Source organism: Struthio camelus, chromosome 1, assembly GCF_040807025.1.
Source record: "Struthio camelus isolate bStrCam1 chromosome 1, bStrCam1.hap1, whole genome shotgun sequence".
Classification (NCBI taxonomy): domain Eukaryota; kingdom Metazoa; phylum Chordata; class Aves; order Struthioniformes; family Struthionidae; genus Struthio; species Struthio camelus.
The window spans coordinates 200,281,549-200,303,663 of NC_090942.1; the positions used below are offsets into that span (position 1 = coordinate 200,281,549).

General features: G+C 46.5%; 1 protein-coding gene across 2 annotated transcripts in view; it reads left to right on the forward strand.

Moving 5' to 3' along the window:
• The first annotated feature begins 8,131 nt into the window (after positions 1-8,131).
• Positions 8,132-22,115, forward strand: part of FLT1 (fms related receptor tyrosine kinase 1) — a 112,481-nt gene continuing 98,497 nt past the window's right edge. For both annotated transcript variants that reach the window (XM_068930165.1, XM_068930166.1), the window contains exon 1: positions 8,132-8,443. In XM_068930165.1, coding sequence (XP_068786266.1) covers positions 8,146-8,443 — 298 coding nt within the window. In that variant the 5' untranslated portion in view covers positions 8,132-8,145. The remainder of the gene's footprint in view (positions 8,444-22,115) is intronic.

Genomic DNA, 22,115 nt, shown 5'->3' on the forward strand with positions numbered 1-22,115 from the left:
CCGCGGAGGGCGCCCCACGCCGCGCTCCGCCCGCCCGCCGCGCTCCGCCCGCCGCGCAGGGGCGGCTCCGAGGCCGCCGGGCGCGGCCACCCGCGGGCCTCCCACGCTGCTCCTACCTGCTGGCCTCGGGGCCATCCATCACCCCGCCCCGCTCCCCCACCCCCACCCCCCCGAAGCCAAAACTGCAGCCTTTGGGCTGAAAGCAGAGATTTCCTCTTGGGGTGTAACCTTTGGCGATCCCGTGGGCTAAGGGTGCCCTCAGTGAATGGCGCAGGTTTCGGCTGCTGTCAGTGGAGCATCTCTTCTCCTGCGCTGCCCACTTCTTGCTCTGGGTTTGTCCCCTCTGTCCCTCAGCCGGCCTTGGGCTCAAGGCAGCGCAACGAGTCACAGCATCCTCTGCTACTCTGCATAAAAACGCAGCCTGGTTACCTGCCTTAGAAGAAGAAGCAATATACAAAAGCCTATGTCTTGCTGGGCGATCTTAACTTTTTGTTTGGGAGACTTTAACTTTTCAACTTAGCCTCTGCTTTTTTGACAGCCCATGCTACCTGTAAAGTTTAATTTCATGAAATAATCTTTAAATAGTTTCTTCCAATGATTTTAGCACTTGAACAATGCCTGTTCCAGAAAGATAGCACATTTGTTGATAAAACATTAAAATACCTTTCTAAAATACCTTACCAGCTGTCCCCATGAGATACTTACAGGGATACAATCTCTACTCTTACTCAGTTTAAGCAGACACAGGCCTACAGGCCTTACTGTGGGGCAGATTTTACTTCAGCAGAACTGGGCATGGGTGTGTATAAAGTATAATACACATTCCACAATGCGGTTGTTCTTTAATACAGTCTTCATTACCTTGCAGTGTTCAGGAAAATAAGAGTTTGAATTTGGTGCCTGCAATTGATCCCAGCTTTCATCTCTCTCCTCTGTCTTTCCCTTACTGGAACTGATAAAGAAGTCACTGGAAATCTGAGGATCTCAAGAGAAGACCTGCAACCAAAATCTTCTGATCTGCTCTTTTTGTCTTTTTTCTTTTGCTGACAAGTGCCTAAACCTCAGCTTAGATGTGTTGGTAGTTTTGTGAGGTAAGGATGCACATAAACAGTGTCAGCAGCTCCCAGTACTTGTGAGATTAAGTTATGTTGCACAGATCATTTATTCTCCTAGACCTGTGCTGGATCCTGTCTGCCGGACCTGGTGAAAAGAGAGCATTCCCAGACAGGCTTTAAAAGAACCAGATGGGCAGCTCTGAGGCTTGCGGAGTCAGCAAGCAGTCCTTCTCCCCCCCTCTCCCCCCAAATTATGCTGACCTGCCAGTTATGGTTTTCCTGCATTGAAGAAACCAAAGATATTAATTTCACAGCATGGAAATAACACTATTGCATCACTAAGGTAATACCTCATGCGTCACCACGAGTATCTCATAGAACTGGAAGTTAAACAATCTTCTAATTTTTCCCGTCAGTCGATTTTACTTCTAGATTTTCAGGGAAATGTTTTGTGGAAACGATAGCTATCTTACAACTGCTGTCCGAAAAACCCCAATCATGGCTACAAAATAAAAGGAAAGACAGTCCTAGTGCTTTAGAAAGGAAGTTCTTTAACTTCCCTCAGGACAGTAAAGCTCTCTTTAGCCTTCCCCTGTAAAATAACATCCTTGCTTCTTGCAGATGGACCTGGCATTAGATCTGATGTGGTTCTGGGCAAACATTGCAGCTGGCCTTCTGTCTTCCCACTTGTCTGGGGAATGGCTCGCAGTGCTACTGGCTTAGCCTCACTGGATCTCACAGGGGCCAGAGCTCCAAGCTTGCTCCTCCCTCCTGATACTGCTCTGCTTGCGTTAGTGTAAGTGAACCATTACACAGTGCAGGGAGTACACCAACCCTACCATCTGGGGTATATGTGGTGTAACCATATGCACTATGCCAGTGCTACAGGACCTTGACAGTGTTGCACGTATCCCACATTTCTCAGTGTGGCTCCCAAGATGCTCCTGTGAACATCATTTCTGTGGTCAGAAAACTGTTTGCTTTTGTTCACATTTTCTATCTGATTTGTTCCAAAATAATCAGAGCATAGGCATTCATGCACAGCACTGAGTCACCAGCCTCTCTGCAAGCAGCAGCTCCATGGGCTCTCAGCTTGGAGTCCTGGATTGCATTATGATGAGGGAAACACTAAGCCTCTAGGGGTTAGTGTTTGGGATGGTAAGAGGAAAAGAGCTTTTCATTGTAAGGCTAGTTTTCTTTTCATGGCCCAATATTTTCTTGGGTAGTTTTCCCTTTTTGACATGTTTTGGTTTGGTTTTGTGGTTCTTTTGCTGACCTTCTGGTTGTCTTTCCCACTGAAACGCAGTGACCTTGGCCTGAATTCACAGAGAAGAGATGCAATTGATTCTTTCATGTGGTCTTGCCTCTTTCTGTGCACTTATCCTATACGTTCATGTAGTGACAGCTCCAGAAATGGCATATATATCCTCCCAGACAAAAGGAAGAAGAAATCATTGGGGATTGGATTTCAGAAGCCTGGGAGATACAGCTGAACTAGCTATATCACCACCACACTAACCCAGCTATTCAGAAAGTAGGCCATTCCCATATTGATGCAGGTGTGTATGTGTGTGAGTGAGGTCTAGCCCATGTACACGTGCATATAGTAGAAATGCTTACTAACAGTCTTCCATTGTACTTGTGTTTTTCAGGGACAAAAAATACTGTTTCAGTTTTTTTTCCTGTTGTGTGAAATTTTGCTGAATAGACTTGTAAAATCAATTGTATAATATTTTGAAAGAAAATGTGTATTGCACCAGACTTAAGAGGGAGAGGGACTAAAGAGGGACAAAATCATGGGCGTTCTGCCATGTGGACCTGACGGGAAGGGGGGTAGGCGGGTAAATCGGCAGAGCCAAAATTGTGTTGGATCTGTCAGGGAGCACTGTGGGCCAGCTGCTTGCTAAGAGAGGGTGAGCCAGGCACCATGTGCGATTAGAAAGGCCGACGGGAGCAGTCACCCCACCTACAAGGAGCTGGGATGTGAAGCAGCAATCTGGGTGAGGATCGGGTCCAGAGACTGAGAGTTTGCTGCTCATCGGGCAAGCCTGCTGTGAGGAGGCAGATCCAAGGAAGCCTAGCTGGAGGGTCCAGGTCAGGGTCAGATGTGCAGAGGCAGGACCCTGGGTGCAGACGTAACTGCTCCACAACTGCGATGTAGCACAGGTGGGAGCCGGTGGTACAGCCTGAGCTTGAAAGCAGCTTCCAAGGGAAAGAAGGTTCAGGACCTTGCTCCTAGCTTTCTTCACAACAGTTATTGTCAGCAGAGGAGCTGACCTCGGACTAAGCCAGCCAAACTCCTTAGCTCAGCCAACGAAACTCCTGGAAGCGGTGTACGCTCCGAGCCCTGACAGGGTGTTCTGCGACCTGCACCAAGCTAGGCTGGAGGATTACTGGAGCTCTTAACTCATTAGCTTCCTCACCTCCTAGTAAACTACTAGGAAAACCTGATTAATTGCTCATGCCAGTTGATTAACTGTAATAAGAAATAATGAGCATCAGTAAATTATGTGCTCCCGTGGCCTCTACCTTCTTGCTGTGGTTAGATAGCTGCCTTCTTTACCTACCCCTAAGGTCGACTTAGTTTTGACAGTGCTCTGAATAGTCATATCCTTCTGTGAATGATGGGCAGCAGTGCTGTGAGATTGTCCTAAAAGGACTGAATCTTTGTTGCAGCTTTTAGTTATCTTACTCCACACACTGACCCGGCACAGAGCAGAGAGGCTGTAGAGTGTAAAGTAAAGCTCAGTCTTGCTGAGGGAAAGCACAGTCACAACCATAGTTGATGTCTTTGCCTGTGCTTCTATGCATATGCCTCATATATGCATCTGAGCAAGTACAAGTGGTTGTCCCATTAAACACTGTAGTACAGAGAAGAGGTCTTTCAGCTTTCTCTTCTTACAGTGCCGGAGAAAGATAAGGAACTTTACTTTCATTTAAATGAAACTTTGAATGTAGTACGTCCCTGCTGTTCATCCATGATTAATCCAAATAACAAAAGCAGCTAAAATTGGGAAGATGACGGTAAATCAAATTGACTTGATAACATGCTTCTCAAATTCTGTCCCTGACTTAGGGAGACGGAACCAAAGGAAATTAAAATAATGGTGACTGAGAACACTTCATTGACAAGGGACAGGGGAAGAGAGTTACAGGAAGGTCTTGGGCACACCCAGTCCATCTCGCCTAGGATATTGCTGCAGGCTTCAATTTCCCCAGGAGCTGGATGAGTGTGAGACGCTCCAACACTCTTCCAGCTATCACAGTTCACTGTGTCTCCCTTTGTGTGGCTGTGTTGTAAACCATACTAATGAAATTATTCAGGTTGAAAATGGCCCTCCATAAAAACTGGGCCAGTGAAATCCCGGGTTGTTTCACCAAACTGTTTTACACAGAGCTCTGAAAACAGTTGTGCCAGTGCAAAAGAGCAGCAGTGAACTGTAGTGTGGGGAGGAAGGGTGGACAAGGAGCACTGGATCCTTGCCTGCCAGCTCTGCCACTGAAAAAAATGTAATTTTTTTGGATGATTAACTGAGATATGCCTTTGCTTAAATTTTAGCTCCTGGGAGCACCCAGTCCTCTGTTAAGAAGTCAATTGGTAGATGCAGATTCTGCAGAAGACCTGCAGAGGGAGATCCAATCTACTTTGCTTTGATATCTTTCCCTCTCTCCCAACAGTGGGAAACCTGGGAATGTCTAGCAGGCAATCTAGCCTGCTGTTGTGAGGTGTGTACCTCTGTGCCATGAGCACAGGGGATCAACAGAAATCATTAGGTCCTTCAGTTCTCACTCCAATCCACGTAGTCTTTTCCTGAGGACAGGCTACTGCTGGTGCAGATGCTGGTAATAACGTTTTGTGTAATGCTCTGAACACTGGAACTGGTATCTCATGGAGCTAATTTTGAGCATCAGTGCAAATAAAAAAATTGCTACCATGACTGGAAAGAGTCAGGTCAGGCTGGGAGGGTATCAGCTGCTGGTATGAGTGGGATTTTCCAGGCTCTTTATTTTTTGCCACGTCCACGGGAACTGTCCAAGCTATTCCTCCCAGGAGACTTGGCTAAAACCTTAACTCAGGATGTGCCAGGTGTCCTGCTTCTAGCAGGGAATAGGATCCACAACCTCAGGATGTGTCCTAGTGACTTGACTAAGTCATATCCGGGTTGAGACGTCTCTCCACCCCACCTTGCTCTTGGGTGGTGTCTGTTTCTTTATAACATGTGCGTCTATTGCACAAGGCAGACCCAGGAAATGGGCTTGACCCCTTCCTCAGATGAATGCCCTAATTACTTGCCTTTTCAGTCAAATGTCCTATTGCTCGCTTTCTGTGGTGTTCCAATGAGTCTTGAAGGCCAGGGAGGGGGAAAGGATGCATATTGAAGAATTAGTGCTTTTGCTATCTGATAACTTATTTATCTTAGGGCTAGATGTATGGGTTGTTCAACCAAAAGGCTTGGCAGAATCATCTTACTCTAAAGCAGGGTAACATTCATGAACAATACAACGTACTGCTGGGCTGCAAGTGAACCCTTAAAACTGATGTCTACTGTGAGGGCTATTTCTTCTCCATCTTTTGCAGCTTCTATAGCGCTGGAGATTGAGCAGACAATCAGCCTTGCAGGAAAGATGTTTGTCTGCTATGTTTCAAAGAGGGCTTACTCTCAGCTGTTAAATTTGGCAGGTTTTCTTTCTAGCATTTGGTAATAATTTTTTTAGCAAATGTTAGAGAAAGGAGATTTCCCACTTTTCACAGCCAAAGGAAACATAATGCCCAAGGATAAGACTTGTCTGCACATATGCTACCTATTACTTAGTGCCAAACCTGAGCCTAAGATTCTGGTGTCAAGAGATCATATTGCCTGCAAGATGTACATTTGCCTGGAATGGGTCTATGGTTGGCCCATCAGCATTTGTATGGCCACAGCACCTAAGGCACTCTTCAAAATTAGCTCCCATCCGAGTAGCTATTGCAAGTTATGTCATAGTAGATACAAATAAGATCTTTCAAATAAGTTCCATGCTGCCTTCTCCTTCACCATACACTGTCCATCTGTCCAGATGCTTCAGCCTCTATGTTTAGAAACATAGATGTAGGTAGATGTGCCTTTCATCTACCTCCAGGCATATGCTTCCTATGGTGTTTTCATTCTGCCTTCTGAGAATATCTGCTGCCTCATTCTTGTCTGTATCTCCCTAAGGGGGTCTTTTTAATCTTCTTGCAGGCTCCACTGGCTTTAGTATATGAACTGGATTGAAGGGTTATGAACAGATCTTCAGGTCTGCCCTTCCTGTTCCTCAGTCCCTTGGGTGGATCAGGAGCTGATGACATCCGTTAGAGAAGGAAGGTGGTAAGTCTTGCCAAAGTGTTGTGGTCTTTGGAGGGCCATGACCAAATGCAGCTGCGGTGTAGGAGGTGTGAACAGGGTGGGAGCTGGTGTGGCATAGCTGCAGAGCTCATGATGGGGCCTGCATCATCACAGACTCAGCATGTACTCAGCACTGAGAAGGTCAAGGGCAGGGACAGAGAGTTCCCTTAGCTCCTTCCACAGGGAGCCCTTGCTCTTAGGGGGTCTGAGCTGTCAGGATGCCCATGGTCCTAATTCTGGTTAATCTATCCTCACTGGCTGACTGTTTTCCCAGTTGCTGTCCTCTCCACTGGAGGAGGTGATTTCTTATGAGTCATCCTCTTCAGGAAAGAAATTTTGGGGCTCTTCCCCCCATGGTGTAAGCAGATGAGGGGGAAGGTACCCATAACTATTTTATTTTCAAGGTCTCAGTTGGAGGCAGGATGATTGGAAAATATAAGCTTAAATTCTTAGCTTAGGGTGTCACTTATGAATAGGAATCTGACAGAAGCCTGCAGGAAATATTCTCACCAACTTTAAACTTGAAAGTTAAACAGTCCTCAAGTTAAAAACAACACCAACTTCTCATCTTTTTTCTTGCACAGGATGGTCTGGTGGGACACAGGAGATCTGAGTTCTATTTCTAGCTTCTGTCACCCGCTTCCTATGACCTTGGACTGGCTGCCTAACCTCTTTATGCGCCTCCATTTCCTCCTCTGTGAAATGGGGATAATCACATTTACCTGCCTCATGCAGAGACTCTTGAGACTTATTTCATAACATAAAAACATAGGAAGGGCCATACTGGGTCAGACCAAAGACCTCCTTCGCCCAATAGCCCATCTCTGGCTACAAAAGGGAGAAAGTGGAAACACATAGTGTAGGTTTTGTTGTCATGGGCTCCCTCTGGTCTCTCACAAAATAAAACAATCATGGAAAGCGTAAGGTAAATGCATGAGGAGGAGAAATACATTTCCAGCTTAGTCCTGGAAGTCATAGGGTCGATGAAGGCCGCCAACAGCACTGGGCACACTCCTGGAACATCTTTAGCCCGTGCTGCCTCTTTGCTGCCCAGAGTGCTCCATGCTGCTTGCTGGGGACCCCGTGCTGACCCTCTGGGGGGAAGGTGGGGAGAGCAGCCCCGGGCACCTGGCAGGGCTGTTCCCGGGGTGCTGCGGGTGCACGGGGTGCTGCCAGGCTCCCCGAGCGCCCTGTCCGACAGCACGGGAAAAGGTGGGAGTGCCGGTCTCACCTGGCCCTAACTCCACGCTCCTCACCACGGGAAGCACCGCTGGCTCTTTGCGGTGCAGGAGGCCGGCGCTGCGGCACGGGACGCCCCTAGCACTTCTGCGGGGAACCCGTCTGGTCTGGAGGCACGAGTGTGTTGCGCGCCTTGCCGGGCGGAGCCGGTCGGCCCCGTCCTACACCGCGGCGCCGACGGGGGCGGTGAGCCCCTCCGGGACCCCATCCCGGTGCGGGGCAGCCGCTGGGAAGTCCCCAGCGCCGGGCCGGGCGGGGCCGGGCGGCGGCGGCGGCGGGAGGGCACGGCCGGCTGGAGCCGGGCGCTGCGTCGGGGGCGGCGCGGGGCCGGGAGGGCTGCGGGAGCGCCCCGTGCCTGCCGTGGGGCGGGCGGGGGGTCCCGTGACGCGTCCCGGGGAGGGCGGAGGATGTGGGCCGGGGGTGGGGGTGCGCGGTGAGGGGTGGAGAAGTTATAAATCAGCGGGGCGGCGGCTGGCTGGTAATTGATGTCGGCGGGAGGTGAAGCAGGCAGGGCGGCCGGCTGCGGACACTCCCTTTTCCGCGGGCAGGGGCGGGCGGGGAGGGCTCGGGGGCTGCTGGATGCTGGTCCCGCGCCGCGCTGCACCGTTATCTCCGCCGCCGCGGGAGGAGCCCCGGACGGAGGAGAGCCCGTCGGAGCCCAGCCGGCGCCTCTGCCTCGCTGCCGTCGGCAGGGGAAGAGCCCTGCGCTCCCCGCGGGCAGGACCATGCCCTGCCAGCTGCTCTCTGGGACCGTGCTGCTGGGGGCCGCCCTGCTGCTCGCAGGTAAGGCCCCTGCCCCGTCGCGGGGCTGCCGCCCCCCGGACCCGAGCCCCGCTGCCCCTTGCCCATCCTGCTCCCCCCACACACCCCCGCGGGGATCTCCGCGACGCGGCCCCACCGGCTCCCTCCTCGGCGGGGTCCCGCACCCTCCCCGGCCGCCGCTTCCCACCTGCCTCCCCTCGGCACCCGGCGGCTCCCCAGAGCCCCCGGCGGGGGGGAGGCGACGGCCATCGCGGCTCCTCAGAGAGTCGGGAAAGGCCGGATCCCGAGGGGGCTTCACCCTCCGGCTCCCGGCCGCCTGCCCTGGGGCAACAGCGGGAGGCGGCTGGAGAGAGGCGCGCCGGGGCGCCGGCGGGTGCGGAGCCTCCGCGCCTCTCCCGGGCAGCCAGCGGTGCCGGCGGGGAGCCGAGCGGCCGCGGGGGGCCCGACCAGCCCCAGGCGTTGTCCCAACCGGTGCGACAGCATCACGGAAAGAAAACAGGTCTAGGCTCCAGGGCAGGCTTTTTTTCTTCCCCTCTTTGTTTCGAAGTGTCAGCCTCTCCCGGTTCTACCCGTTAAGTAGGAAAGGAAGGTTACCCATTTCCTTCGCAAAACACACATCCTCGTGGCCGCCCCCGGGCAGGACCGCACGTCCGCGGAGCACCGGCCGGCGCTGCCTGCGCGTTAAGGGTGGCCGCGCTGGAGCTGCCTAGCGCGGACGCGCGCGGAGAGCGGGAGGGCGCTGCTCGCCGGCGCTGGCCTCGCGCAAGGCTGCGCGGTGCCGGGATAGAGGAGCGCACAGATTTGTTCCTCCTAATGGAGTTACATTTTACTTTGGGAGAGGAGCTTGCCCTGCTAGGCCGGTGCGCCGTGAGCTGGAGCGTGTGCCCGCATGGCATTGCTGCTCGCCGGGGAGCAGGGCTGCGTGGGGCCGGGCACGGTGCCGGTCCCGCGGGAGCTCCTCGCTGCCGGTCTGCGGAGCTCCCCGAGGGGCAGGTCTGCGGCCCCGGCAGCCTCCGCGGGCAGGCGCGCAGCATGGTCTGGCCTGACCGAGCTTGGGGCGAGGGCAAATCCCGCCGGGAGAGTGGGAAAACTGAGCTCTCCGCGGCCGTCACCGAGGCCAGTGACCGCGCAGCGCGGCGTCTCTGTGGTCAGGGCTGCGGCCACCCGACCTGCGGCGCTCCCCCTCACAAGTGGCCGAGGGCTCGGGCTGCTCCTCCGCGAGTGCCCGCGGGAGCGGCCCCTGCGTGGCGCGGAGCGGAGTGATGCCCGCGGGAGGGGCCCCTGCGCGGAGCGGCGCGGAGCGGAGTGATGCCCGCGGGAGCGGCCCCTGCGCGGAGCGGCGCGGAGCGGAGTGATGCCCGCGGGAGCGGCCCCTGCGAGGCGCGGCGCGGCGCTCCTCGGCGGCTGCCGGTGCTGCCGGCCGACAGCAGCCGCGTCCCGGGGCTGCCCGGGGTGACCGCGAGCAGGGGCTGCTCTGAGGAGACGTTTTCCTACTCGGGAAAGGCTGATTCATCAATTTATATATATATATGTATGTGTGTATATATATTTGTTTGTGTGTATGTGTGTCTGTGTGTACATACATTTTCCCCCCCGGGAAAGTGCTATTTTTCCCGTATTATTTATCCCTGCCAAGGAGGTTCTCATACCCAGGATGAAGTAGGCACAGGCACGGGACGCCTGCCCTCGGTACAGGAAATGTTAGTTCAGATCCTTACTAGGCTTCCTTCAGAGCATGGGCTTGAACTCCAGTGTCCGGCTCCCACATGTGCTCCTGAAGTGACCAGCTACTCTGGGGCACTGGCTTCCTCTTTCCTGTTGGAAAGGTTTCCCGTTGTGCAAATCATGACAAACCACTGCCCAAAGAGAAGATGAACTCTGTGATCCAAGGGCTGTGAGAGACTGGATCACTTTCCTGTTCCCCGTGCTACCCAGGGATATATACACCTTAGAACAGCTCCAGTGGGAAAAGCTAAGCTTGCTTAGTGGAAAAGCTGGTGCTCTGGGCACTGGACTACCATGAGGTACATCCTGGGACTGGCTCAGGCGCAATAGGTGCTGGAAGAGTGCTTTGTTGTAGTTTGACTGAGTACCTTTGCAACCTCTTTGCTGGCAATTCCCTCCCTTCCCCCCAAGTATGATAAGTTAAGGTCCAAATCAAGATTAGGACTTTCTTGAAATTGTTCATCTTGTTACAATTTGTTTTGCTGAAAAGGAAATTGTCCCTTGCACAGCTTTGTCTAGGCATTCCAGATAGGTTGATCGTGCCTCTTCTGAGTCAGCAGTAAAACTCTCCGTACTTGCATTTGCACCTGGCATTTTAAAATTACGGGTGAAGTGGCGGGATGTTTTATACCATGCATAGATACTCACAATACTTCTCTTTCCATGTCATCCTCCTACACTGCTTGTTTGTCTAAAACTGTTACTCAGGCTGGTCAGCGCTTCCCCTTTCAAGTGTTCTTGATGAAACTCGATTCATCACTGCCGTGCGGTCCCCTGCTGTGGTTTAATCTCGAAGGGCATCTGCTCAGCTCCCATTGACCAACAGGTACTGGAGTACATTCACAGAAAAAGTCAGTAGTTCAGGAGTTACTGCAGACAGTTTCATAGGGAAGGGACAGAAGGAAGTCTTTTAGCTTGTATATGTCTAAATTTAAATCTCCCCAAAGCAGTATGCAAACTGCAAGCCACGAGACTTCCCATTTCAAAATGAGATTAAGGAAATCATATTTCTTTGACTTGTGAGTGCTGGGAACTTTAGTCCTCTGATATTTCTATGCATATGCATATTTTGTGTTCTCCGCTGTGATGTGGGAAGGAACAATATTTTTGTATCTGTTCTGCATAGTGTTTGGATACATTTGCTTTATAGTTTGTATATATTTAGTCCACAAATTATATCGAATACATTTATGCTAAAGCCTGTATACATAAAGGTCAAAATGAAGACTTTGGGGCCGCATTCAGGTTTGATTACCCAGTCCTAGACTGTATGACAATCAGTTAATCAGTGGTGTTTGGGAATGAGACGGACTGGGATTAAACCCTAAAAAGACCAGATTCTGCCGTCTGGAGCAAGGACAATGTGGCCACATTTCCAGAAACATGAGACAGATAAATCAGGTTTATTTTCAGCTGTCAGCACATGAATGATACCTGACAATTATCGGTGAGGAGATAAATCTAATCTAACACAGTCTTACCCATGGACAGTCCTATATGAATCTGAGATATCCTGGTGGGAACCAGATACATTAAAATCCTGAGTGAATGATGGATTTTTCAAAATCCTGGTCAGCTGAGAAAAAATGAAGGAAGAAGTTCTAAGTCAAATCTAAATAGCACTGATATTAATTTCTTACAATAACTAACCTGACTTCCCTAAAAGTGCTATTCAGACTGAACTTCATTCATATGTAAGGTTTCTACTTGATTTGTGTACTCAGCTGAAATAGCTTTACAGGCACATAGTTACAGTGGTCTAACTTGAGATTAGGGATGGAAGTCTTCATGGAGCCCTGAAAAACTGGGTTTCCCATGTCTTCTGGACTTTTATGGGAAATGGAGTCCCTTAAAAATTTAAAACTGTGTTCACAGAAGGCTGAGGACTTAGAGCCTAATGTGTAACGCAGATTCGTAAAGCAAGTATACATTGCGTTTAAGTACCAAACTTTCTGATATTACTAAAGAATATCACTTAGCAGTGTTTAACCAGACAGATGTCTTGCTCATATGCTCTCACAAAGCTGGATTCATTCGCATACATGTGGCTGTAAAGTGGAGTGATTCCTTCGGGCTAAGCTAGCATATTCTAGATTTATAGTTCACATAGGAGGAAATCAGGACTAAGCCTCTAGTGTGGTAAAGATCTTCATATCCAAAAGTGCCCAATGCACTTAAATCCTTAAAACTTTCTCATTAGGGAGATTTAGTTTTGTTTTTAACATGCGAACAATAACAAAATAATAACAAACAAACTGAGCCTCTTTTTTTTCAAATGCTTCAAAGACTTAAACCGGTAGCCCTTCACACTGTGTGGGTGTACAGGACAGAAGGAAATTGCCCAGATTTTCAGGACAGTTGCTGAGTCCTCATACTTTAATGTGGTTTGGAAACTTCAAGCGCAGTGTTTATCAAGTTGCTACTTTTTGTGTCCGACTGAGATTGGGAAAGGAAGAGACTCAGCAGATGAAGGTTAAGGTTCGGCATTTCAGAAATCTGTGTCCAGTGGGGCTATGGTGGGGCTTTATCAGCAAAATTCTTCCTTTGAATCTACTCAAGTTAGGGGCTGAGACTTCCTATTGCAGTTCCAGAGGGAATGGAAAGAGAAACTTGGCAGGAGTGCAGGGCAGCTCTGCCATGAAGCCTAGGATGGCCAGCAACCACAGTCATCTCTGCTGCTGGAGGCAAGTGCCTCTTACTAGTATGAGGCCTCCATGCAGCAAGCTACTCCCTTCACAGACTTCCTTTTTCTTTATATCTCACCTCCTACAACAGTCTGTTTTTTATCTTCATATCAGTATTTGTAAGAATGTCCCCACATTTGAGCACAAGAATTGCACTCATGGACAGCATCAGACTCCTTTCTGTTTGACCTTGTGATGTACCTTTACTACACATATTCCTTCAGCTAAGAAACAATTTTCCCCAGCATTCCCAGCTAGGAATGGCCTGATTTCTTAATATACCATGTGGGAACTGTTCATCCTAAAATTGGTTTAGTGATTGTCATGAAGATGCCCGCACAGTTTTCTCTTACTAGAATACAGAAATTCAGATTCATTTGCCTGTTAGCACTGTATAACACTGTGTGATTAAAAGGAAAAGTTAGATATCCTGCAAGAAACAGTTTGAACAGTGAAAATGTTGGCATTAGCGCCCAAAGCCAAGCGTGGCACAACATTGTGCCCATTTTGACCAGCAGAATGAGTTCAGGCTGCAGTGAAGCAAAGCTATAACTAGTTGAGAAAAACGAGAGGGATAAAAAAGGTTTGAAACTACATGTTTCAGAGGTGCTTTAATCTGCAACTTAAGTCTTGAGCCATTGGGATGTATGGAGAAACTTGAACTGGGAGTGTGGGTGACTGGTTCTTTCTGTTCTTCTGTATTGAATCATGTATCCAGGAGGGTTGTGGTTTTTTTATTTTTTTGTTTTTTTTAATGGCATGGTGGGTGGAAATATGTCAGCCTAATGATGAAGAATAGGATCATTTTGCTAATGACACATCTATACTATTCAAAACCATTATAGATTCTTGTGAAATAGTTATCTCATTTGTTCTTCTTCTTTTGCAGATTTATTTTGAGTTTTGTGTTAATAGAGAAGCAACAGATCCACATTCATGCCGATCCAATTTTGCTGTCTCTGCAATTTTTCCATCAAATGCTATCTGGTTTTTGTTACCAAAATCAATCTGTCCATATTAACAATGTTAAGTCACCCTGGCAAGTACCTATTTAGACAGAGACACAATCCAACATGATGACATTGACACTGATTTGCATTTGCATGATTCCAGTATCTTTCCAGATGTGGGGCTGCTCTTTAAATATTCATTGATACATGGCACTAAGTATTCCTAAATATGATGCCTTTTAAGCCATTCTCCCTCTTTTGGAGCTCCTGTGGCACATTGACATGTATGCAACCATTAATTCCATTTGAAACAAGTTGTTTCTGCCTGTTAAAGCAGGGAAGGATGGGGAAGTGGTTAGAAGGAAGCTGTTTCTAGGATTTTAGTTGGCTGAAGATGCTGCGCTAATGTGGCAACATGATTTCTACGACATCCCCGGAAGCGGGGGTGGAGAGGACAGGGCACTGTGGCCCTTGCAGAAGCCCAGGACTGATGAGCAGATGTCTCTGCTCTTCAATGTTCCCTTGGGAAGCCTGTGTTCTGGGAACAGGACCCCCTGCTTAGTGTGTGGGGGCGCGGGGAAGGATGAGTGTAAGGGCGCTTCATGAGAGGAATTTCACAATTTCACATAGTTCACTTAAGCGTCCTTCCTGTGGGATTCTTTTCTTTCATGGAATGAAGGAATTCATTCCTTTTGTTCCCATTGTTATTTCTCTGTAGAAGACCTCTCATCAGGATCACTGTGGGCTAATGGTAATAGAAACATGGGAGCTGCCATCCTGGATCAGACAAGGGCTCTGTTTAGCTCAGTGTCTTGTCCCCAGTAGTGTCCAACATTTGATCTTCAGAGGAAGTTCAAGAAACCCTACAGAAAGCAGTTATCTGATACAATTCTCCAGAGAGAAGATAGGATCTAACACCTACTATTAGCTATTAAGAAATTATGGGATTGAGGGGCAAGGAAACTAAAATTAATGCCTACTAAAATTTAGGCTTTCTTGATGTTTATGTTAAATGGATATGAAGTAATGAAATGTAATCCCACGGTATTATATATTATATAGAATTCTCTTTATTTGTTGCACTGGTAAAAGTTTGGGGTGAAAATCTACCTTCCTCTGTTTCATGCAGGGCTATAGTGTACATTAATACTCATCTATTTGTCAGATTTATCAGATAAGAACCAACGATTATAGTTTACCAATGTAAATTGAGCATAGTCATACTTGCCAGAAGCTTTCTGCATATACACCTACTACAGACTTTGTATTTCAGATGTCATTTAAAAGTAAAATGGGATTAGTCTCTTGGACCATTAATCAGGCTGTATTTTTTGCATGTTGAAAAGCCAAATACAATCCAATTTGCTGAGACAGGCCTCAGTCAGTGCTGTCCTTACCTTAGCTGGTTTCGTGTTGTAGACTATCTCTGGTTCACACAGCCAGTAAAAGCAAAAAGAGTTAGTGACCTGTTTCAGGCAAAGTGCTTAAGGCCAGTCCCTCCTGCCAGCCCACGGTGAAAGGGAAGACGTGTCAGTGAAGAAGGTGGGAGCCTGCAGTGCCGGGCTGCCCTTCCAGAGCGCTCCCAAATGCAGGGCCCGGAGGAAACGGAGCGAGCAGTCCCCAGATAGTGGCAGGCCTCAAGAGGGGGCTTACCCTCCACTTTCTTGTCTTACTTTTCTGTTCTTTATTAGTGAAATTTAACTTGTGGGAAAAGATGGGCTTAGAGGAAACAGGGGTGTCCTCTGTACGGACTCACGTCTACTCAGCTCTCTATCTTGAGTTGTTGTGTTGTGATTGTTATTTTCTCTTGTTCTCAACCCGTAGCCATTGCTTACAGCTCTATTTCAAAGGTTAAATGAAGGTGGATGAAAGTAGATTCCCAGCTTTGTCCTTTTCTCTTGGAATGTTACAGGACAGTTCAGCTGTAATGATGGAGCATTGGAAATAACAGCTAGCAGCCTCAAGCAAAGTGGAAATCCTGCAACTTCACATTAGATTTTTTTTTCAATTGCTATTTATTTTTGTGTGCATAGCTTAATGAACGGTACAGTCCAAAATAGATTTGGTAGACCTATGCTGCTGGGTGAGCAGGCAAGTTCCAGCTGGCAGGTTACTGGTAGTTAGGTGGTTCATCTGCTTAGACATCTGTGTGAAATAGTCTCGCAGTTCAATGCCATTATATTGCTTAATTTGTCCTGCAAGGGAATCTATAACAAATCTTGAGTTGAGATCAACTTGATCTTTATCAAGTTGGTAAAGAAATTGAATTCACTCAAGAAAATTTCTCTCTTTTATCTATATAGAAATTTTAAATGATTTTTGTGTCTAGTTTTAATGTACTTGCTTTGTCTTTGCACCATATTAATACATTACTACTGCACTAGATACAGGAATAAACTTTCCTTAAAATAAAAATATTGAACTGATGATTACATGCCTGTTATCTGTCATGGTGGCATTCAAACAGAAGTGCAATAAGTGATGATGCATGTCAGCAAGTGGATCTGATTTCTCACTAAATGTAATATAGGTTGTGCTACTTGTAACAAGGTAAGCAGTACAGGCTTACTCTTGCAAGGAGGGGTAAAACTGCTCCTGGGAGAATTGCAGTGGCCGGTCATGCAGCATCGCTTTCTTGTTGGCACACGATGGAGTGACGACTGCCTCTAGTGCTGCAACGGATGGGGCAGGGTCTGCTGTGCCCGGGACCCTCCCACAGGGACTCTCTGGAGAGGCTAGGATGGGCACATTGAGCTGGAGGGGATGAGTGAGCGACACCTGTCTAAGCTGAACGTGGCCTTGGAAAGCACCCCTGCAGCCTGGCTCTACTGTCACTAGTCCTTGCTGACAACAGTCTCAGCAGAAAGACCTGTTTTTTAAGCTGTTCATTCACTCTATTCAAGAGTGAAGACCAGACTAAGGACAACATAACTATGACATTTCTCTTGCTTTTCTCCATGTGCACTGTGTGTGTGTGGATTTTTTTCCCCTTGTTTTGGTTTATCAATGTGATGGTTATGAGAGGGTTCATGATGGAGAAGTAAGACTGTACATTTATATTCCCATTTTCAATTCCATATACTCAATAGGCAGAACAGAAGGTTGTGTTTGTGGTGATTTTGCTTCTTTTCTGTAATTCCTTCCTTCTAACTAAGGAAATGAACACCTTTGCCACTCTAGACTGTGGCATTCTTAAAATTGGATGGATGAAACAGAAACTCAGATTTTTTTCTCTCAGGCACCATGAATGTTGAATTTTGAAATTTATTTTTAATTGGAACTATGTAAAGTGCCTATGCCCGTGCACAAAAATCACTTGGTGACCTTAGGATGGACAGACTACAAAGTTCGGATGAGCAGGTGAAGCAAGGTCCTTCAAGCAGATATCACCTGGGCACAGCAGGCAGAGCTGTGTGACCTTGGTGTCTTTGTGCTTTCCTCAGCTGGCAGGCTGTGAGAGGAAATGGTGATACTTTCAATTAGTAGTAACTGGGCCCAGATTTATTTCAAATAATCAACTGTGTTTTCAGCTTGTTAAATTTCTAGACATCAACAAGGCAGACTTGGTGCTCTTGAATAAAATGTCTTTACCACAGGCTTCTGTAAGCACTAGGCTAGGGCAAATATTGGCAAAGTATTTGACAGTTGAGTGGCAAATATTGGAGAAATACATACTTGTTTATATTTACAGTTGTTGGCCTTATCAGCATGGTAGGGTGTACTGCTCAGATGTGTTAATGAAGAGCTATCAGAATTCCTCTATTTTTAGCTAGCTGGTGTTATGTTTTGCCTCCACAGCATCTAATCTTGTATCAGTGTGTATACTCATATGCACAGTAAATGCATAGCCATAGTAAATAAAACCCTTATCACTTGCTCTGAAGTCCAGAGCCGAGAGAGGAAGGACATCCTTAAATAATAGGCATATATGTCTTCCTGTGCCTGTGCAGATCTTCCCTGGGCAGTAACTTAACCACTTGCCCTGCTGACTGATTTTTAATTTCAGGACACAGAGGCAGGGTCAAGGCATTTTAGTCTGTGCAGGACTCTTCTAATCTACAGTGATAAACGTTATGCTTTTCAGACTCTATTAGGGTGCAGAATCATACTGCAGCTCTGCTCTCTCATCCGTTAATTCATTCATTTTCTTGGCTGACTGTTATGTCCTAAAGGGACTTTAAATTCTTAAATTGTAGTTGAGATGCATCAGAGTTAAGCATTCAATACAGAAATCATTGGATGAGCTCTATGGCATGCATTACGCAGAATAGTAGATCAGAAAATCAGGGTGTCTCTTCTAGACTTGAAAGGGACGAATCTGTGAATGACAATTTTTATGTGACAATGTATATTTTCTAAATAAACACCTTCTAAGAATTTTCTTGATCTTGCAAGCAAACGAGAACACATTTCAGTCACAATAGAGGCTTGTGCAAGTGAAAGCTCAATTGAGGAGGGAGACAGCCTGAACCGTTTCTTCTATCCTGAACCGTTTCTTCTATCCTGAGCGTGTTTCTGTTTGTCGGCTCTGTATCAGCGCCCACTGTGCCTATCTTTGCACAAAAGCAAACAGGAAATAAGGACAAAGCTACCTTATAGTCCAAGGACCTATGTCTGTTAACCCTTGCAATGCCCTGTAGGCTCTTATCCCCCTGCAAAGTTCTGTTTAGACCAAAATGGCAGTTAATTTTACTGCTTTAGATCATGAGTTTGTTCAGCTGGAAGGCTTTGAGCATTAGTTTGGGACACAGGCATGCCTCCTTGCTCCCTCACAGATGTGTTGTCTTAGTTTCTCTTCTGCAGACTTTAGATATTGAGGTCTACTTCACAGAACTGCTGTGAAATTAAGTGTACTAAGGGCTGTGAGGTTTTTTTTAGTATGGGGGCCTGTAAGACACCTGAACAACCTGCAAGTATGGTTTGGAGCCTTACATTGACTCAGGATGGCTCATGGTTCTCAGGATGGCTCATGGCTTGGCATTGCACATCTTTCCTGGAGGCTGTTTCTAGGGACGGGCAGCGGAGACAGCGCTTGTGGCAACTGGCCTCTGGGTGCAGAGACCTGACTATACTGCCTGCTTTGCCTCTGTTTGAGCACCAGAAACCCAGGCAACAAACAGTAGATGATGGCTATTGCTGCCATGGAAAGAGAAGAAGAGCTTCTCCCATTAGCCGCTCTTTCCAGCCCACCATCAGCAGACAGAGAAGTAAAAAGCTTCTTTATCCAGGATAATCCCTTCACCCCTCATCCTCTAGTCCCATGGCAGGAACAGGTCCGCCTTTCACCCTTTGGCCAGGAACAATCAATTTTTTCCAGTCACCGCTTAGAAATTTTGATACAACTGCCTAAAAGCTTTTTTCTCTTATAGATGCAAGTATTGATACTGACTGAGAATTTCAGCGTTGATTAAACTAAAGAGGGCCTGTTGGTCAATATTTGTCCTTGTGATCAGATGTAAATCAAAGTTTACATGGTTCTTCAGAGCTCCTTTGAAGTTCCTTTCTAGGAAGTTCCTTTCTAGGAAAAAGAATAATTTAGTGGATAGATACAAGTGTTTTTAACCAAAAATAAATTATATTTACCCACAGAGGGGATTGAAGTTTCTTTAGAAAAGATGGTTGCCAGGAAGAACTCTGATATTAAAAAAAAACCTACCGATAGCCTAGATTTCCTAACAAAATGGAGTAAGGCAATATGCACTCTACTAGGTTAGCTGGTGGCCTTGTTCAAGTTAAGGTGCTACAGATCAGGGTCAGCTTATTGCTTTCACTGAAGGCACACTGAAGGTCGATCCCCTGAATGACTACCAAGTATTTTGGCTAGATTCTGTATTTGCTTATTAGTTGCACTCGTGAGGGTATTCCTTTTCTCTTAAATAGGAGGACTCGTAAGGAAATGCTCATCAGCAAGAGTAAAGTCCTAGGCCATGTTTGAAGTGAGTGACCCACATTTTAGGGAGCACAGAGAGGTGAAGACCCTATAAAAAACTCATGCACTCTCCTTCCAGTTTAGGATTGTCCTATACAAAATATATTTTTTGCTGAATGTGTTTAAATGGGGAGGAAATGATATTTGATGGTAGAAAACACAGAGGGTCAGTTATGTTTAACAAGGCTTAAAACACGTGCAAATTCAACAATGACTGAAACAATTACTTCGTGATGGATAACTTTATTGCCCACAGATGGTACTTTAAACCCAGAAGGTCAGATTCTTTGTATACACTGAAGTTGCAAAGATAAACTGGTCGTTCTCCTTAACCTCTCATTGTGCAGGTGAAAAAGATTAGTCAACATGTTCAGGATAACTGGAGTGGTTGACAGATTGTCACTCAGCCTTAAACTATGAACAAGATAAAGATGTTAAAAATAAAAGGCCACTAAACCTATTAATTTCAAGGAAGTTTATGAACATCGTTAGTGTTTTCTTTAATAAGAGACAGAGCTAGCCTGTGGATTGACTTTCTTTACTTGAAGGTAACAGAGATATAAAGTGCATATTTCCTTAAATGTAAAGAAATAGAAACTATAAAGAACAGAATGGAGATAATAATCCAGAATATGATCCCAATTATGAGTTCAGTAAAACTATCCTTTATGGTGAAATCTAGGTTTAGCTAAAATAAGTGGAAAGACGTTCACATGTATGTGGTTACTCAGATGTCTGTAGAACTGGGAGTGCAAATATGCCCTGTAAATCTCATATCATATTGGAAAAAATAATGCATGTTAATTGTTTTATCTGTTTTTTTTTTTAATTACCTGTAATCAGTCTTCTAGCTTAACAGATAATTCAAAATTCTATTTTCACAACTCAAGAAAATCATTGCCTTTTTGGCCAGGCGGAAGATAATTGAAGAAAGTTTATTCTTTTATTCCTTTGCAGATGACAGTGGTATTTACTATATTAAACATTTCATGGATCCTGTCCTCTGCTTCTTTAAAAAATAATTTGTCCCTCCCTCATTTTAGTCAGACTGGCTAACCTTTGCAATCTAAGTTGATGTTTGCTCGTTAATTAAGTAAGCCTATTGACTGACTTTCACATGTATCTAATGAGCCTTCCAAAAAAAATAGAATATTCAAAAAAATCACTCCTTTCCCTGTGGGAGGAGATTCCTCAGTTATCAGGATTAATTAGTTCTCTTGTCACATGAAAAGAAGTTTGCACCCCCCAATGTAGGTCAGTATGAGGGTAGGTTGCTGATGGTCGCTTAGTGACAGGCATAATGGTAAGTGAACATGTCCTGTTGAGCTATGACCCTGCAGAAAAGACAGTGTCAAGTAGAATGCCCAGAGAAGGTACACAGAAGGCATAATCCACTTCTAAATATTGACAGTAGGAATTTTCCTGCTATTCTCCTCCTTTTTCTTTTCTGGTAAACATGTCAAACTCTATTGCATTTGTATCCTACATCAGTTTTGTAGCATTTAGAAACGTAAGAAAGCTAATGACCCATGAAAAGATAGGATGTCAAATAAAGCTATTTTTCTTCAGACTTAACATCTTGCTGGTAAAAGCATTGTCCTGCATCCTTGAAAAAGCACAATACTGGCCAGAAATAGGATTTTTTACTTCAGCTTTTTGTAGGTAGAAAACTCAATTAATGACTATACAACAAATCTGCTGTGTCCTGCCAAACGCGCTGATGTTAGCTGATATGATTAACCACTGGGATTAAGTGTCTAAAACGTACTTGAAATCAATGGCAAAACTCTGGCTTATGACAACGAGAGCAAAGTTGGATCAACACTGAGCACTGCTCAATATTCCACCCACAATATTTACAAGTACAGCTGTGTCTTTTAGATATATGTAATATGTGTAAAAGGGCAAAAGCCTGACAGATATTTGAGCTTCTTTTTCGTCTACAGGATGGAGTGAAAAGGTCTTTTTTTTTCCTTTTCATTTGATTTTAATAACACTAAAGCAGTTCTGACATGCACATTTCCAGGCTATCTTAATTTGTTCCCTTACTTTAAGACAGACCTTGAGATTTTTATAAGGACATATTTGCCTATATGATCTTAGAACTACCAAGACAAAAATTTACTACATTTATAATGCTTTCTTGCCCAAAACATTTGGCAGACTTTAAAAACCTCAGCAACCCCCTTTCCCAGGGTGGTCTCCTTCCTGGTCCTGGCCTGGGTCAGACACCCATGCATGCTGCGTTGCTGGGTGCTGCCCTCTGCCTCCTCGCCCTTGATCGTGAGCTCATGGCCACAGCCCTCAGAGAGCGTGCAGCAGTTTTGGGGGGGCCGTGTCAGGAGCCATCACTGCAGATCAGCTGCCCCACATCGCCCTCTGTGCTGAGGAGCTGCTCTGGCACT